We start from the raw sequence: 18,593 nt of genomic DNA, 5'->3' as shown, positions 1-18,593 counted from the left end.
TTAGGATCTGGAACGCACTGCCTGGGAAAGCGCTAGAGGCAGGTCCAATCAAGGAATTGAAGAGGGAATTGAATTATTATCCAAAAAGGAAAATTGTGCAGGGTTACGGGTAAGTGGCATTCAGTCAATTGCTCTTTTGAAGAACCAGCACAGAGATAATGGGCTGAATAGCCTCCTTTGATGTTGTAACAATTCTATGATTCTTTGTGTCATAGAATAATATTTGTAAGTTCACGTTTAATCAGCAAAACAAGGTATTTGTTGAAGGAGGTGGCCCACCACCGTCACAGGGCAATGAGGGCTGGGCAATAAATGACCAGCCCTGCCAGCAGCATCTACATCCTGACTATTAGTAAAAAATCATTTAAATTAACAAATTATTACAAATGCCTTCACAATTTTTAACATGGAAAGTAGCTAATGTATTTTCTTAGATTCTTCCTCCCCATCTCCACAACGTCCTTTAGCCTCACGCCTCTGCTTCTGGCCTTTTGCATCTCCCCGATTTTAATCATTCCACCATTGAGAGCTGTGTCTTGGGCCTTAAATCCTGGAACTCCCTCCCTAAACCTCTCAACCCCACTGTCCTCCTTTAAGCCCCTCCTTTAATTCCATTCTTTGACCAAGCTTTTGATCATCCATCCCAATATGTCATGTCGCTCAGTGTCAAATGTTGTTTGATAATGTCTGTCTAATGTGCCTCAAGACATTTCATTACACTAGAAAGGGAGTGATGATGCCATAATGGGATTTGACCATGAGGGTGAGAACTTTAAAATCAAGCCTTTATTGGACTTGGAGCCAATGGAGGGCAGTGTGCACAGTGATGTGTTGACTGAACATGGTGCCACTCATGCTACAAGAAACAGATTCTGCATGAGAGGTGATTGAGGGACACAGTGAAAAGAAGGAATCTACAAAATAAATATTTTCAAGCCAAGAGGGAAGTCTTAATATAAACAGAAAGCATAGTTACCAGTCTATCTCGGTCATTCTGCAATGAAGACAGAGCGTTTCGCAGACTCTGCACTTCGCTTGATTTTGAAGAGGTCGGTGCAGAGCCCTGCTTAACTTCATGAACCTTTTTGCTTTTGGCCACTTCGCCCATCAGTCTGTCCTTTTCACCTTGCAGTGTTGTCACAGTCTTGGAGAATGCTTTGAGTTGATTGGCTGAGACTTCTAGTTCCAAGGTCAAATCCTGCACATCCTGCTGTTTGGAAGACAGCTGCTTGCTCAGTTCATCAACGCGGGCCCGCAGGTTGTCTTCGATGGTGCTGCTCTTCATAGCTGCGAACTCGGAGGACAGCCGCTCCTTCTCCTCTGCCAGATTGTGGCAATTAGTTTCAGAATGGGTTAGCTCTTGGCGCAAACCTGCATTCCTGTTCTTCTCCATCTCTAACTCGGATGTGTATTTCTGCTGTAACTCCTCAAGCTGCACCAGGAGATGGTCTCGGCTAACTTGTAAGGAACTCATAGCTTTCCCAAAAGACAGATTCTGTGCCTTGAATTGTTCAGCCTCTTCAATTGATTCCCGTAATCTCTGCTCGGTCTCCATGAGATCCCTCGCCAGTTCGGCCACTCTCTCCTCTGCTGTTTCTGTTTCATTTCTCATGATGCCAGCATTATGCTGCAGACTCTCGAGCTCCTTTTCATACCTGACTTCCGTGTCATGGAGCCGCTGCCCAGCTTCCTCCTTGACCACGACCACTTTCAGCTCTAGCTCGGCCACTTTTTCCTGCGTGGAGGCGAGACTGGCGACCAGCTTTTCCACCTCTCCAGTCTTCTCATCCAACTGTTGCTGAAGCTCCTGAACCGGCCCACCAATGGTTAACCTTGCCACCTCTTCCTTCAGCTCCGCCGTGGCTTTCTCTGCCAACTGCAACTGTTCCTTCTGATTCTGCTTCTCTCCTTTTAGGGTTTTGTTCTCCTGGCTGAGCTCCTCTGAACCGTTCTCTACTCCTTTTAACAGCTTCTCAATGTCTGTTTTCTCATTCTCCAACTCTTTAATTCTCTCGAGCTGAGTGTTTAGGAACTGCTTGTACTGAGAATCCTTCATTGAGATCACCTGGTTGAGATCTTCCCTGTATTGTATGAGCTGCGCGTTGAGTTTCGCGTTTTCAGAGTTCAAATCATCCTTCTGCCCTTGCTGGCTCCTCAGTTCATTCTTGAGTTTGTTGTTCTCAGTGGCAGCCTCCTGAATCAGTTGATCTTTTTCTACAATTGCCTCGAGGTGTTTTTGCTCGAGTTGTTTGTAGTCACTCAGCACTCTCTCCCGGTCATTCTGGAGGGACGCCATGGACTTTGTAAAAGACTCCAGCTTTATCTTCTGCTGCTTTAATTCCTCTTCAGTTTTCTTCAGTTTTTCATCCAGATCTTCGGTTTCTTTCCGCAGCTTTCTGATTGCTTGCTCCCCCTCCGATTTCTCTTCTTCTACCTTTTGAACTCGGCTTTCCCAACGCTCAATTTCTTCGACACGCTGTTGCTGGGCTTCCCCGATGGCGTTGGCAACAGCCTCCTCCTTAGCTGCCAGGAGTGAGACTATCTTCTCCTCCTTTTCTGCAGTCTCTCCGTGCAGCTTCTCCGTTAACGATTTGGAGCTCTGGAGGTCAGACTGGAGCTGCTCACAGGTCAGCAGGTAATTTTGCGCCTCTGCCTCTCGTTGTTTCAGGTTTGCCTCCAGGTCACTTTTGGCTTTCTCAAGCTTCTCAAGGGAACTGTCCAAATCAGCGATCTGCTCTCTCAGGCTCTTAGCTTCTTCGGTTAGCTTCAGTAGCTCGTTCTGAGAATCCTTGAGAAGCTTCTGGAATTCTTCCGATTTTGAGAACAGTTGTCGGTTTTCGTCCTCAACCTTTTTCATCATTTGCTCGTGAACCTCTTCTTCAGACTTGAATTTTGATTCCCATTCCTGCTCACTGTGTTCCAACCTGAAAAAAAGAATCCACAGTATTTATGCATGGCAGCAAATCCACTTATTCGCAGGGCTCTATCCTCAGCACCCTGTAAACCACTGCCTAGGAACATGGAGTCAGCCCACAGTGACCCGTCCTACTTCCCCCCCCCCCACCCCTCCAAATTTATTTGATCTAAATTAAGAAATAAAAGTGACAATATACTGAGCAGCCTTGCTTGCCAGCCACACACATCGGCAGGCCATGGGTGGATCACTTATGATTTTCTGCTAAGCAAAGTCAGAAAGGGTGAGGTGCCCCAGTGGTAGAACAAACCAAATAATGAGTCCCCCCCCCCCAAATGTTTCCAACTTTACCTGGAAAGCTTGATTTCCAGTTCCTCGCAGTGTGCAGAGGCCTGCCTTAGCTGCTCCTTCAGCTCATTGCAGCTGTCTTCCTTATCCCTGATGTCTTCCTCTTTCTTCAAGATCGCGTCATTGAACTTGATTTCCCACTTCTTGGATTCGTCAATGATTCTATCCCGGTCATTCTGCAAGGAGGACATACTACGCGTGAAGGCTGCCAGCTTTGCCAAATTTTCATTAAAGTCAGCTTGAACTTTGTTGTTTTCTGATTTCTTCTTTTCCAACATGTCTTTCAGCACATCAATAGAATCTTCAGCATTCTTCTTCTCACGCTCCAAACACTCCAATTTCTCTTGCATGTTTCTTAGCTGCTTTCTATGTTCATTCTTTTCCAGGTTAAGTCTTCTCTTGTGCTCTTCTTCCATGCTGCTGGCTTGATCTTGGGCCTTTGTTTCACTGGTCTGGAGTTCCTCTTTCAGTTTCAGGTTGTCTGCGAGGATCCTAGCTGCCTCACTTTGAGTATCATCGAGTCGGACTTTGCAGGAAAACAACTCTGCTCGAGTCTTCTTGCAATCTTCCATTTTTGCTGTTGTTTCCTTTAACGCAGCATCCAAACTCTTCTGAGTTTCTTGCTGGACAAATTCCAGTGCCTTGATGGTTTTTTCCAAATCGCTGATCTTCTCTTGATACCGGATGCAATCTTTCTGCAGCTGCTTGATCTCTTGCTGTTTTACCTTAAGCAGCTCCTGCAGTTCTTTGTTGTGGACCTTTCTGCCCTCTCTTCCCCTTTGCATGGACTTGACTTTTTCCTCAAAGTCCTTTTGCATCTTGGCTGCAGCTTCTGCTTTCTCGCTCTTGAGCTGTCTCACCTCTTCTTCCATCTTGTCCATCTGTTTCTGATTGTCTTTCAAGGTTAGTTCGAGGTGTGAAATCTTATTGCTGCTGTCTTTTGATTCCTGTTGGTAGTTGGCGATGCTGCCATTCAGCTCTGCTAGTTGATTCATCAGTCGCTCTTCAAGGTCATCTCTATCTGACTCTGCAGCCGCTTTCTCCTTCCTTAACTTCTCTACTTGTTGCTTTACCTGCTGGTTATTCTGCTCCAGCTTTGAGGCAGACTCCTGCATCAGTTTGAATTTGTCCTGATTTTTAGCCAATTGTTCTTCCAAAGCCTCTTTCTCACTTTTCAGAAGTTGACTCGTTTTCATTAATTCATGCATCTCATCCTCTATCGTTTGTTTGTCAGTTTCCATCTGTGTCAGTTTTTCTGTCAGCAGTAACAGCTCCTGTCGGCATTTGGCAATTTCATCAAAGTAACCAGGATCAGGGACTTCTTGTGAGCCCTCAGGAGAGACATGGGCTGCTGCTGATTCTGTGGAAGAACCCAATTTGTTGCTGGATTCTTGTTTAACTTCTACTGCAAAGGACGCAACAATCGCTTCTTCCATCGGAATTTCCGGTTCTTGAATGACATTATTTCGATTTTTTTCCAATTCTTTTTGACTTGCTTCCAGCTTCTCGGAAATATCCTTCAGCTGCTGCCTCAATGTGTCAGTTTCTAGGTCCAAAGCATCCCGTTGAGCTTTTAGTGTCTCAAGTTCATTCATCGCCTCCTCAGTTTCCCTCTTTGCATTCTGCAGCTCCTCCTGAAGCTGACTTTCCGTTGAGTCAGAGGATGCCGATGGCTTAACCTGGTTCCTTATTTCACATTGTTCCGACTGAAGCCTCTCAATTTCTTCCTCCAGCTCCATAATTTTCTGCTGCTTCGACTTAGCAAACTTCCGCATTTTCTCTTTCATTCCCTCCTGCTCCTGGACAGCCTCCTGAAGTTGCTTTTCTACTTCCAGTTTCTGAGTCTCGCCTTCTCGGATCCTGAAGAGCAACCCCTGCTTCTCCTGCTTGCTTACATCCAGGACACGGCTCATCCTTTCGGTCTCACTGCCAACGTTCTCGTAGGACTGCAGGAGGGTTTCGTATTCCTTCTGTAGGTCTCTGTGCTTGCGTTGCCACTCTGAGCTTTCAGCAACTTGTTCTCCTTTCAAGGACTCAATCTCTTGCTGTAAGCTTTCTTTTTCCTGGGTAACACCTTCAATCACCAGCTTCAAGCTCTCACATGAAGCACTGAGATTCTGGTTTTCGGTCAGAGACTTATTCACTTCTATGATTAATTGTTCCTTTTGCTCCTGCAGATTCAACATTTTTGTCAGCAAGTCTTCTTTGTCCTGCCTCAGGTCTTCAGCAGTTTTCTCCATTTCTCCCAGCTTGCTATTTAATTCCTCTTTCAATGCTGTTACGGAAGCCAGCTCTTCCTTCAGCAACTTATTCGCTTTCAAACTTTCCTTACGAGAGATCAGGGCGGCTTGTAATTTCCTCTGTATCTGCTGTTTGGACTTGGCCTCTTCAGTATCCTCTTCTTGCTTCTGCTGAGTTTCCAGGATCTCTGTTTGGAGGTGCTTGCTCTGTTCCTCAAACTCTTTGGTTTGCTCTTCTATTTGAGTCTGCAAAGCTCCGACAAGATCTTCCTGATCAGACATCTTCTGCTGCAGATTTTTGAGGATCTCATCTTTTTCCTTTAACTGGGTGTGGAAATGTTCTATTTCTTCATCCTTCTTCTGCAAGATGTCCTTCAATTCTTCATATTCCTTGTTTAACACGGCCACCTGTTCAGAGACATAACTTTCAGCCCTGGCTTCTTCTAAAGCTAATTTAAGTTCCATGTCTTGATATCTTTTCTTCAGAATGTCAACTTCTTTAAGTAACTCCTCCTTCTCTTGGTGGTGGGTACCCTGCAGCTCAGTGATTCGATCCAGAGACTCTGCCGATTCTTCCCTTGTTTTCTGTTCAAGTTGTGCCAAATGCTGCAGTTTTAAAGAAAGGCCGTCCTTCTCATCCTGTACCTTCTGGAGATCTTCTTTCAACTGTGCCACCAAAAGATCATCACCCCTTGGCTCAGACAGGTCAATGAATGCCTGAACCGGTTCTAGTATTGAGGATCCAACCCCCTCCGGGCTCCAGCCTAAATGCTGATTCTCCTCTGGGACAATTATCTCTTCAGGAATACCCTGATCCGGTGGCTTCTCTGCTTGCAATGCCCCGGCTGCAGACGGCCTCCCTTCCAACAGCCGTAGTTGCTCTTTCGCTTTTGCAAGTTCCTCACAGATGCCAGCTTTCTCCTGACTTTGTTGGTTAAAATTCTCCAGCAGGGCATTATATTCCTCTTTCTGCTGTTTCACTTGCTCCCGGTGATGTCGGTTTTTCTCCTGAGCCTTTTTCATCGTGTCCTTACGCGAACTCACGGCTTCCTCGAGCTTCTTCTGCAGCTGATCTTTCTCTCGCTCCAGAGTGAAGAGCTTACCCTCCAGCTCAGTCTGTCTGTCTGTTACCAAGCCTTGCACTGTTGCGATGGACTCAGCCATAGTCTTACTGGAATCTGCTTCAGTGCTCTCCTGTTCCACGCATTGCTTTTCCACCTCATGCTGTGACGTTAGTTGTTGGATGGATGTCTGCTGGGCAAATAGATCAGCTTCCAGAGAATTCACACGCTCCGCCTTTTCCTGCAGCTTTTGTCTCAGATCTTCTACCAGATTCTGAAGCTGAGTAACGCTGGCTGCTTGATCTTGCAGAGCTTTGTTAACATTTTGCAAATCCGTTTCTTTTTCAGCAAGTGCCCTAATCAGATCAACAGTCTGTGGATCCTGGGTTTGCTCTTCTTTGAGTGGTCTCGTCGACTCGGAAGGTGTGTCACTGCATTCTGCTCCACGCTCTGCTGGAAAACGTTCTTCCGAGTGGAGCTCTTTATTCTGTGCTTCCTGGCTCATTTCCTCCACCTTCTTTAACAGCTCCTTTCTCTTTATCAAAGCAGCCTGCAGCTTTCGTTTTATCTGTTCATTCTCCTTCTTCAGGTTTTCCACTTGTTTCTCCAAACCATCCTTCTCCCTGAGCAACATTTCAAACCCGGCAGTGTTACTTTGGAGGCGGTCCATCTGTTCTCTCTCCTGAGAGGGCAGGTTGCTCTCACCAGTGGGTTTCTCCTGATCTGCATGTCCCTCCTGGTCTTTTTGCAGCATTAACAGCTGCTCCTTTAAGTGCTTTACTTCATTCCCCAGTGAAAATTTGTCCTCGTTCAACGCGACCATTTTCTCAGACATGCTCATGGTAAGTTCAGCCATTTCAGCTTCCCTTTGTGACAGGCTGCTCTGAAGCTGTTGCACTTTATGCGTTTCCTCGGACAGACTCTGCTGCACACTCATCAATTCCTGCTCCCCGGAGGCCAGCTTCTGCAGGAGCTCCTCAACTTTGGACTCGGCATCTCTAGTGAGCTGCTTCAAGCTCAAGACCGCTTCTTCCTTCTCTTGTAACTGCCCTCTCAAACCTTTAGCCTCTTCCGCCTGCTCAGAGACCCGACACTGGATAATGTCCAGTTCCTTCTCCAGAGCTTCCATTTTCACATCTTTTGATCTGGATTCATTTTCCGCACTATGAAGCTGTTCTTCCAACAAGCCGCTTTGAATGCTCGTATTCTCCAAAATCAAAAGGCGCTGCTTCTCTTCATTCTGCGCATCTTCCTCCGCTTTTGCCAGTCTCTCCTTCAGTTGAGCTATTTCACACAATTCTTCATCATATCGTTTAATCTGATCAAGAAGCTGGTCCTTTTCGAAACCCAGATTATTAATGGTTTCCTTTGCATCCGCTGCCTCTTTCTCATAATCCAAAACTCTCTGATTTAAGCTCTGGAGCTCCTCTTGCTTGTCCTCTAGCTGCTTGCCGTACAGAGTCTCCACTGCCTCCAGGTTCTTTTCAAGTTCTTGTACGCGAACTTGTAGTTTCTTAACCTCTTCATTCTCAACCATATGAAACTCACGGAAACCCCCGATAATCTCGCCGCTTTGCTCTTTTCCTGAGACCATCTGTAATCCACCCAGCGAGGTAGCACCATATGCAAGATGTTCCCCAGAACTGTACATCTCTGTGGTAGAGTAGATGCTCTCATCCAAATGGACAACTGTTGTACTCCTTTGTTCTACCTGTATGACAGAGGTATTCTTGCCCTCTATTTGTACTGAAACAGTGGTGCTCTCCATTTCACTGCCTGCATTGGGGCTCTCCTCCGTTAGCGTGATGGAGCTCCTTCCTTCCTTCTGCTCCACCAAAACATTCAAATTCTTATCAGCTGCTGACATTATCTTCTGTTCCAGAGGCAGAAATTGGTTTCCTTCCAGCACCTGTATTAGTGAGCCAGCCCCATCTTGCGTCAGTGCTATTTCTGGCCTGTCCAGTAGCTGCTGGCTGAGCCTCACTATATCCCTCTGAGCTTCTGCGAGTTGGTTTGTAACAGTGACAAGCTCTTTGTCTTTTTCAGAGACGGCCCTCTTTAAGGATTGGAGATCACTGCCCTCCTCCGCCTCTGCGCCACCGTGCTGGATTAAAACAAACAAACAGACGCTCAGTAATTGCTACACAATGGGGAACTCAGAAATATAACAGTCTATCCAGACAAGGTCTGATATGGTAAAACTCTGGCCATTTGTGCATCCCCCAATTTATTTTAGCCCATCATTGGTAGCCATTCCTTCTGCTGACCAGATTCCTGCCTCTGGAATTTCCTCCCCAAACCTCTTTGTTTCTCCACCTTTCATTTCTCCTTTAAAACATTCCTTAAAACCTTTGACCAAATTTTTGGTCACCTGTCCTAATGTGTCATTTTTTTTTTGAATAGAATGTCCATCAATATTCCCCTGACATGGCCAGAAGGAGTTGGGGGCAAGGGTGCTCACTGTTAGGTACGTGTCCTGACCTCTATCTCCCTTTTCCCCTAAAGCACTTGGCTCTGCTCTCCGATGCAGCTGAAGCTGAGAAATGGTGTGTGCCTGACAAACGTCATTCTCCCACTGCCCTCACATCTCAGCTTTATTTCCCCCAGGGACTCGCACATACCTCCGCACATTGACCAATCAGTGCTGTGGCATCTTCCTTGGGTGTCTGCAGTTCTTACATAATGATGCATTTATAATTTAATCTGATATCCTTTTATTCGTTTACAGGATGTGGGTGTCGCTGGCAAGGCCTGCGTTTGCTTCCCATCCCTAATCACCCTTGAGAAGGTGGGGGTGAGCTGCCCTCTTAAGCCACTACAGTCCGTGTGGTGTAGGTACATCCCCAGTGTGTGGGCGGCTTGGCAAGAAATTTGCAGGTGGTAGTGTTCCCACCCATCCGCTTAACATGCGCGCAGCTCCAGCAGCACTCAAGAAGCTTGGCACCATGAAGGACAAAGCGGCCTGTTTGATTGGCACCCTATTCACCACCTTAGGCATTCACTCCCTCCAGTGCCGACTCACAGTGGCAGCAGTGTGTACTGTCTGCTGTCCTCATCCTTCTAGATGGTAGAGGTCACAGGTTTGGAAGGTGCTGCCTTGGTGAGTTGCTGCAGTGAACCCTGTAGATGGTAGGGTGGGACATACGTAAGCAGATGGAGAGTATTCCATCATATTCCGAACTTGTGCCTTGTAGACACTGGACAGGCTTTGGGGAGCGAGCAGGTTAGTAACTCACTGCAGAATTCCCAGCCCCTCTCATGCTCTTGTAGCCATAATATTTATATAGTTGGTCCGGTTCATTTTCTGCGCAGTGGTATCTCCCAGGATATTGGATAGTGGGGGAATTCAGCGATGGTTAATGTCACTGAATGTCAATGGTGCTGAACCAGCAACCCAGAGGGAGTGAATTAAAATCCAACCATGGCTGGTTGTCAGACTGAATGCAGTAAATCCGGTGAATTGGCAGCTGACACCAGAAAAATGGTAGCTGAATTGTCATATGGTAGTTCAATTTTTTTTAATCATTCAAGGGTTGTGGGTTTCGCTGGCTAGGCCAGCATTTATTGCCCATTGCTAATTGCCCTCGAAAAGTTGGTGGCTAGCCTTCTTGAACCACTGGTTGGTGTGCGAATATCTCTCAGAGCAAGAACTGTGTCACTGCTCTACCTTGACTGACCTAAACTTAACTCTATTCCTATATCTTGACTATTAACCGTCCTCTGAAGTGACCTAGCAAGACACTCAATTCACAAAGACTCACCACCACATTCACAGCACAATTGAGAATGGGTAATAAATGTCAGCCCTGCCAACGGTACATCCTGAGAAATTTAAATACAGTAAAAGGCTGGGAGTGCAAACAATTAAGGTGCACAGAGAGCAGCTTCAAATGAATAATGATTGGATATTCAAAGCTGAATTTAGAAAATTGAAGCCCATTAAGACTAATATTCGTGCAACATGTCTCTCTGAAACACATCAGAGATAAGACTAATACTAACTGACCCAAACTGAAACTCAAAATAACCATATCAAAGCTAAACAAATGTCTGTATGGCTATTACCTCTTAATCCAAAACTGCTCAATTTAAACTACTGGATGATTCCAATTTTTACTTCACAAAAATAAAAAGTTTGAACAGATTGCACAAGAGCAGGCACCATGAGGGAAACTTGCAGTACAATGGGATGAGGCTGCGATAGGAAGAGTTGCAGCATGAGGTTCCTGTACCTGAACTTCCATCAGTTCTGTCACTTTTTGTTCTGGTTCAGGAATGTCTTGAGAATCCTCCATTGTGTTTGTCTGACCTGCAAACAAGAGTCAGACATTCCATCCATTATTGATTCTTCTTTCCGAGTTCAGACACATTTGCACAAAATTCCAACTTCCTCTGTGGCCCTTGTGGTTATTGGAATGCTGCCTGCAGCAGGCAGAGCCCAGCTGTCCGAACTGCACCCACTGATAGGCATTACCAGCCTGAAAAGCAGGCCACTTACTGCACAGCATCAGCAAAATCCCAGTCTCCCAGTCACGTCACTCAGTGCATTCCGAAGACGATGTTTCACCATTATTTGCTGGCTGCTGTTTAGAGCTGGTTGGGAACTCTTGCTGGGACGGGCCAAACATCTGTCTGTGGCGACAAAGCCGAGTCACATTGGACTCAAAACGTTAACTCGGTTTCTTGCTCCACAGATGCTGCCAGGTCTGCTGAGTTTACCCGGCATTTTCTGCTTTTATTTATGACCCAGGACAGGGGTTTGGCCCCTAACTTACATATTTTACACAGTTGCCAGAGGGCACTGAAAAATGGCTGGATCACCTTTTATGTTGACAGAGGGTGGGAGAAGCATTGGAGGGAGGGGGGAAACTGAGAATTACCAAGAGGTACTGAAGTGGACAAACAGGGGAAGTGTTAAAATCGACTCTCATTAACTTTCCTTGCTCAATAAGTCTCCCTCTGCCCTCTCCCAGTGGGGATGTATGACCTTGACTGACTTTTGAGGGAACAAATTTTGATTTTTTTTTTCTTTCCAAATAGCAGAAGGAAGAATAAAAGGAGAAAACTGATCACTGGAAAATAAATCTCGGTGGTAGTGACTAAATTAGATTGCCTCTGATCCTGTTTGTCTACAGACAGCAAGATCCTTCCTGCTTGCTATTTCAAGGCAAATTAATCTGCTGACCGAGGAGTCTAATTCCTGTTCACTTCAATTAAACTTAGCACAGAGGTCAAGTGAGCTACCTGACCGATTATCCCATCTCTCTTGTCCACTATCACAACTCCTCACCAAGGTCCTCAATACCCAGAAACATCAACACATTATGTAGAAACAAACATTTATTGGGGTGTTAGCTATTCTAACAACTGGTTTCTCACAAAGCTTTAACCATTTTTATTCTCTTTCAGACACAGACAGGCCTTCTGATTATCATTTTACATTATTTTCCTTTCCTAAAGTATAATTGTACTTATTTTGCATTCATCGCAGAGTTGTCAATACTGAAGAATGGAACAATGTTCAAGTAAACATCAGCACAGCAAGTTAAGCATTGATTAGATACAGAGGAAAGCTCCTGCTGCACTGTTCCATCAACACCCCCAGAGCAAGTACATTACAATTTAGATTCAGAGTATCTAGTTTATGGTGGTCTAACTCAGCAATGAGCCTCACTCAGTGGCACGGTGGTTAGCACTACTGCCTCACTGCGTAAGGGACCCGGGTTCAATTCCGACCTCGGGTGACAGTCTCTCTGGAGTTTGCATGTTCTCCCCGTGTCTGCGTGGGTTTCCTCCCACAGTCCAAAGATGTGCGGGTTAGGTGATTGGCCATGCTAAATTGTCCCTTAATGTCAGGGGGATTAGCAGGGTAAATACATAGGGTTACAGGGATAGGGCCTGGGTAGGACCTTACTGTATCAACATGGCTATTTTCCATTTCCCACACCTAGCTCTTGTTGCCTCTCTGGAAATTAAGAAGGTGTTTGTACTTTGGGACCAGGTCACGCAAGGACTGATCGAGTCTGTCATAAATTTATTTCAGATAGAAGCCTCGCAGTCATCATTGTAGGCTGGGTTCAGAGTCTGATTCTGGAATCTGAACCTGAAGTGACTGACCCAGAGGACCTACTCCTCTTCCCCCTGAGAAAGAGGTGATCTTCAATTCCTCCTTCAAGGCTGAATTTGTCTCCAGGAGGTAGAAGTGAAAGGACAGCTTAAACTTTACTTTACTTAAGTACATGTGATCTGTATTAATCTGATTTATGCCAAAAATTCTACAAATCTCAAAAAGGTTTCACGGTCCTGAGTTTTCCCCTTGTTATCTAGACCGTCTCCTGGCTGAACACACCTAAAGCCAGGCAATTGAGAGCTGTGTAACCCAGTTTCATAAAGGAGTGTACATCTGATATGGAGACAACAAAGAAACTGAGATAGTTCTCCTTAAGAGAGGGCTTGATAAAGGGGTCCAAAATCCTGCGGGATTTTGATTGTATGAATTGAGGAAATTGTTTCCACTTTCAGGAGGATCAGTAACCAGAAGACAAAGATAATTGGATAAAAATTCAGAGGAGAAATGAAGGGAATCATTTTTCACAGTATGAATTGTTATGATCCAGAACGTGCCACCTGAAAAGGTGATGGAAACAGATTCAATTGTAATTTTTAAAAGGGAGTTGGATAAATACTTGAAAAAGAAAATGTCTAGGGCAATGAGGAAAAAGTAGAATAATGGGACTAACTGGATGGCTCTTTCAGAGTTAGCGCAGATGTGATGGCCTCCTGACTGGGGGAAGCCTCGAGTTAGTGAAGTTTGAACAATAAATCTTCCCCTAAGACCTGTAAAATATGAATCAAGTTTCTGGGTGGCCAGCTGGAATCAGCAATGAAATAAAGTAACATCTGATTTGATTTTCTCATAGGACATCCCACCATGTTGCTTACGGGTATTCTGAGGTCTGTTGGGAGCGTTTTTATGTTTAGCTGATCCCTTGGCTGAATGGGTTGAAAAGTCTACTCCTGGTCTTATGTTGCCTAGCCCAGGGTCAATCAAAAGGCAGTCAGAACAAGTATACGTTTCAGGCTTATAACTAGTTTCCTTTTGCATTTCCAATAATGTCTGACGTAGTGAAATCTATGTAGAAATGATGGTGTGATATTTCCTATCCATAACTATCAATCTTATTCTTCAAGCACATCTAATAACTTCTCCAATTTTGTTCAATCATCATCATTACCTGTGCCTCCAGGTGAGCTGTCTGCAGATTGGGTTGTTTGGTCCAGTACTATGGTGTCCAATAATTTGCTATTAGTGTCTCCGACCTAAACAGAGAAGAACAGAAGCACAAGCCATACTTGATGTCATTGCTTTTGTGAAGATGCAACAGTAAAATCTAGTTTCCCCCTAACTTACAAAATTCCCCAAGGCCCTCAATCCTTAGGCAGTTTCACTTGTGTTCTCTCTACCCGTTTAGCTGGTGCCAAATTCTCTAATTGACAGATGATCTGATATAAAAATACCAGAACCAGGAAGTTAGAACAATCACGACCAAACAGACTGATAGCATTCTCCTTCCCAGCATAAAGACTGAGTGGTGATCTGATGGAGACCCTTGAGATTACACCCATAGGATAAATTTAGAGAAAATGTTTAGCTGCCCCCACCCCAGATCAAAAATAGGGGGGAGCGGTTCTCCCAAAAAAATTCTAAGTGTTGAATTTGCATGAAAACTGGATAAATCACCCTGGTTTTATCAGTGACAGTCTCAAAAAGAATCTCCCAGAATGCCTCAGCGTGAATCATGCTGAAATTCAGGGGGCGGGGCCTATTCCCGCTGGAGAGGCCGGCAGCATAGTGCTGACCGGGCCACTGCAGTGGCCCCGGATTGCCGGCCTTCCTATCGCTGGCCAGCTTGATCGCTGGCCAACCCCACGACCCCGCAACACTGCTCCTCTGACCCCCCCCATGGCCTGATCGCTGGCCCCCCCATGCATGCCCAGGCCAGCCTTGACCCCTCACTCAAAACCCCATTGCTCTCTTACTCAAATTCCCATTTCTCTTGTACTCCAACTTTTCTACAACATCTCTTTCCTCTTGTATCCCAATTCTCATACAAACGTCTGTTCTCCTAGTAACTTAACTCTCCCATCTTAACATCCCAATACAATTAAAATACTTGAGTAAACAAAGTTATGATCAAGATTGATTTCAAGCCCCATTCCAGAGATTTTAACTCATAATTTAAGATGACATTTCAGTGCAATGGGAGTAATGCATTGAAGGGTAATCAAGCTGAGGCCCCATCTGTCCGCTCAGTTGGACAGCATAGATATCACAGCACTGTTCAAAGAAAACAGTGAGGTTCTCCCTGTTGATCAGGTCAATATTTAAATCTGAGCCAAAATTACAAATATATATCTAGTCATTTATCTCACATTTATGTAATTGTTAAGTTCTTTCTTTACAGGTTTCCTGATCTATCTGGAAGAACCGTAAGGTACCTGCGTCAGCTCCTAAATCCTGATGGTGTTTACAGTTCTCCCAACTGTACTGTCCATCAGACAGCCTGGAGCATTGTAGGCATTAGTGAGGCTAGGTACAGATGATGCTCCCAGTTAAGGGAACAACAGGCCTCTGAAGGCAAGAGGCTGGTCTCACGTCTGTACCTGAATGCACTCCTGAGTGTTGTGAGCCAGCTCTTCAGTCCCCCTCTGTTGTTCCAGTTCTTTGATCCTGGTTTGCAGATATTCTGTTGAAACATGAAAGAAGAATGCTTCAGTTTTGGTTTCTGCTTTTGGTGACGTTCTTCGCACAGCAACAGGGTACAAAACAACACTGAAGTAATTCCTTTCCACCATAGATTTATAATCCTGTATCGACAGGAGATAAACCCCCGATTCTCTAAACCTAAACAGGCACCCCTAGTTCTGCATACTGAGGCAGGGGAGGGGCTGGGGAATTTTAGAAGGTTACAGCTGTGTGAGTTCTCTGCAGGAACGATTCAGCTAGTCCCACACCCCAACCCTTTCCCCATAACCCTGCAAATATTCGTGTGCTTATTCAATTCCCACAACTGAATCATCCTTTTAGGTTGTGTATTCCAGTTTGTGATTGCTCACTGCGTCAAGATTCTCTCTCGTGTTGCCTTTGACGTTGTTACCAGAAGCTTTATATCACTGCACTTTGGTTCTCTATCATTGTGTACACAGAATGGGAACAGCTTTTCCTCTTTTGTCTAAACCCTCATAACTTTGAACACCTCTAATAAATCACCTCTCAACTTTCTCTCAAGAGAACCCCAGCTTCTCTAATCTATCCATGTAAGGGTGGCATGGTGGCAGAGTGGTTAGCACTGCTGCCTCACAGCGCCAGGGACACGAGTTCAATTCCTGGTTTGGCTCACTGTCTGAGTGGAGCTTGCACATCCTGTAGGTTTTCTCAGGTTTCCTCCCACAGTCCGAAAGACGTGCTGGTTAGGTGCACTGGCCATGCTAAATTCTCCCTCAGTGTACCTGAACAGGTGCCAGAGTGTGGTGACTAGGGGATTTTCACACTAACTTCATTCCAGTGTTAATGTAAGCCTACTTGTGACAAATAAATACATTGAAGTCCTTCATACCTGCTACCACTATCATAAATATTTTCTCAAATGCCTTCACACCCTTCTGAAAGTTCATTGTCCAGAATTGGACACATAACTCCAGTTATGGTCAAACCGATGTTTTAAGAAGTTCATCATTACTTTCTTGCTTTTTTATTCAATTCCTCTACTTATAAAACCAAGGATCCTGTATGTCTTCTTATCACTTTCTCAACCTGCCCTGTCACATTTAATGGCTTGTGCAATTATATCCCCAGGTCTCTCTGTTCCCATATTCCCTTTAGTATTGTATTCTTATTTTATATTACTTCTTCTCATTCTTCCTCTCAAAATCTATCATTTTGCATTTCTCTGCAATACGTTTCATCTGCTAAATGTCTGTCCATTCCACCAGTCTGTTTGTGTCCTCTTGAAGTCCATCACTATTCTTCACACAGTTCACAATACTTCAAGTTTTGTGTCATCTGCAGATTTTGATATTGTGCCCTGTATACTTAATCTGAGCTATTAATACACGTCAAGAGGAGAGGTCACAGCAGCAATCCCAGAAACATCACCATATACCTTCCACCAGTCTGCAAAAAAGCCACTCCTTGTTTCCTGTCACTCAGTCAACTTTGTATCCGTGCTGTTTCTGCCACTTTTATTCCATGGACTTCAACTATGATAAGCCTTTTTGAAGTCCGTGTACACCATAACAAATAGATTACTTTCATCAACCCTGTTATCTCATCAAAAACTCAAAATTCGTTAAATATAATTTGCCTTTAACAAATCCACGTTGATTATCCTTTAATTATTCCTTCCTATCTAAGTGACTTGTCAGAGTACCGGAGAACCAAATTGGACTGGAAACATTCACTCTGTTTGCTCTCCACAGATGCTTCCAGACCTGCTGAATTTTTCCAGAACTTTGCTTTCATTTCTCGTCCGAATGACTGCTGATTTTGCCCAGGATTATCATTTCCAAAAACCTTCCTACCACTGAGATTTATCTGATTGGCCTATAGTTGTTGGGTCTATCCTTGCTGCCTATTTTGAACAAAGGTTCAATTTTCCAGTCGTCTGGAGAATTAGAAGACTATGGCCAGCTCTAGAGGTAGAGTATGTGATATTTGGGCAGCAAATCACACTTCACAAGACTAAATGCAGAAATCTGTGGGATTCATTGCAGGGTACTGTACTTTGTGGCATTGCTTGTGAGTGATACGTTTGTGATGGATTATTTCACACCCGAGCCCCACATCTATGCACAAGAGTGGCTATGGAGAGCAGGGATATATGTGTACAAGGACAAGGTCTGGATGGTTTCAGTCTGCAGTGCTTCTGTGGTTAAAAAACAACACACACAAACACCCAAGATCCCATGGCACTATTAGAAAGACAGGAAACTCTCAGTGGCTTATCAACATACCTCCCTTGACCAACACCAGATTGCTTGAAAAATGTTTGGCCCCTTTTTAAACAATCCCACTTACCATTTTCAGTCTTGACCTCCTCATAGTCCACTGTCTTCCACAACAGGCTTCCCTTCTCCTCTTCTAACTCTGCCAATCTGTTCTGTGATGCCACCTCCTGTTCCTCAGCAGCAGTCTGGGTGATGGTTGGGGGGGCGGTGGGAAAACGGGTAGAGAGAATACAAAATGAAACACAAATTACTGAGTGTGACACTTCATCCCCTTCCAGATCATAAGAACCTCTAAAATATGATTTAATTTTTGGGAACTAAATATATGGCTCACAATCAACTGACAAATATCAGTCTGGTTTTATATATAAAATGGCAATAGATTTATTTGAATGATACCTGAAACTTGACTCTACCGGTTAGAACTGGAATCTGCACTATTACAGGCAACAGGATTTCCGTTAACAAGTTTGCATTAGTAGTTTAATTCTTAAATATTGACATAGAAGTCTGGACCAGGAATTGTGACAACAGGAAATACATTAAATTTCTAATAACATAGGAATCATTGTCTTGTGCCACACTACCTCTCACAAAACAGGGCAACAAGTTTACAGAAGAAATGCAGATTTTGGGATTTAGAATGGAAAACGTTGGCAGGAGGTGTGGCTGGCTATAAGAATCTTAGGATCAAACAGAGGCAAGGCGGTAGCCAGTATTATCATAGGTTTAACATTTGTAACCTCACTCTGGAATGGATTGTCTGCTGTTTCTCTTTATTAATGAAGGTGGCAAACCCCACATTACTGGCTAGTATGCAGTTATTTTGGTGGCAGTCTCCTATCAGAGCATTGATTGTTCCCTCAGATTACACTGAATAATCCAGAAAGTTTGCTTTAACAGGATCCTTTGGCAGACTCAGTATCAATTGATAAAGTATTAAGAGTAGAAATGAAGTGAGAACTGTTAGACTTCAAAAAAAGAGTTATGGAGAACATTTGCATTGGAGTAAAGGTGGCTCAG

The 18,593-nt window shown here is 44.5% G+C and overlaps 1 protein-coding gene across 3 annotated transcripts in view; it reads right to left on the bottom strand.

Annotated features, from left to right (window-relative positions):
- The window catches only part of LOC144508012 (golgin subfamily B member 1-like), a 59,236-nt gene that overhangs the window by 19,983 nt on the left and 20,660 nt on the right, over positions 1 to 18,593 (bottom strand). For all 3 annotated transcript variants that reach the window (XR_013500194.1, XM_078235715.1, XM_078235716.1), the window contains exons 10-15: positions 17,641 to 17,755; positions 15,228 to 15,310; positions 13,799 to 13,883; positions 10,796 to 10,872; positions 3,266 to 8,667; positions 977 to 2,924 (exon numbers count right to left, since the gene is read on the bottom strand). Coding sequence is in view for 2 of the 3 variants with exons in the window: in XM_078235715.1 (XP_078091841.1) it covers positions 977 to 2,924; positions 3,266 to 8,667; positions 10,796 to 10,872; positions 13,799 to 13,883; positions 15,228 to 15,310; positions 17,641 to 17,755 (7,710 nt within the window). In the remaining variant the exon portion in view is untranslated. The remainder of the gene's footprint in view (positions 1 to 976; positions 2,925 to 3,265; positions 8,668 to 10,795; positions 10,873 to 13,798; positions 13,884 to 15,227; positions 15,311 to 17,640; positions 17,756 to 18,593) is intronic.

Source organism: Mustelus asterias, chromosome 19, assembly GCF_964213995.1.
Source record: "Mustelus asterias chromosome 19, sMusAst1.hap1.1, whole genome shotgun sequence".
Taxonomy (NCBI): Eukaryota; Metazoa; Chordata; class Chondrichthyes; order Carcharhiniformes; family Triakidae; genus Mustelus; species Mustelus asterias.
This window is presented reverse-complemented; position numbering and strand designations above follow the sequence as displayed.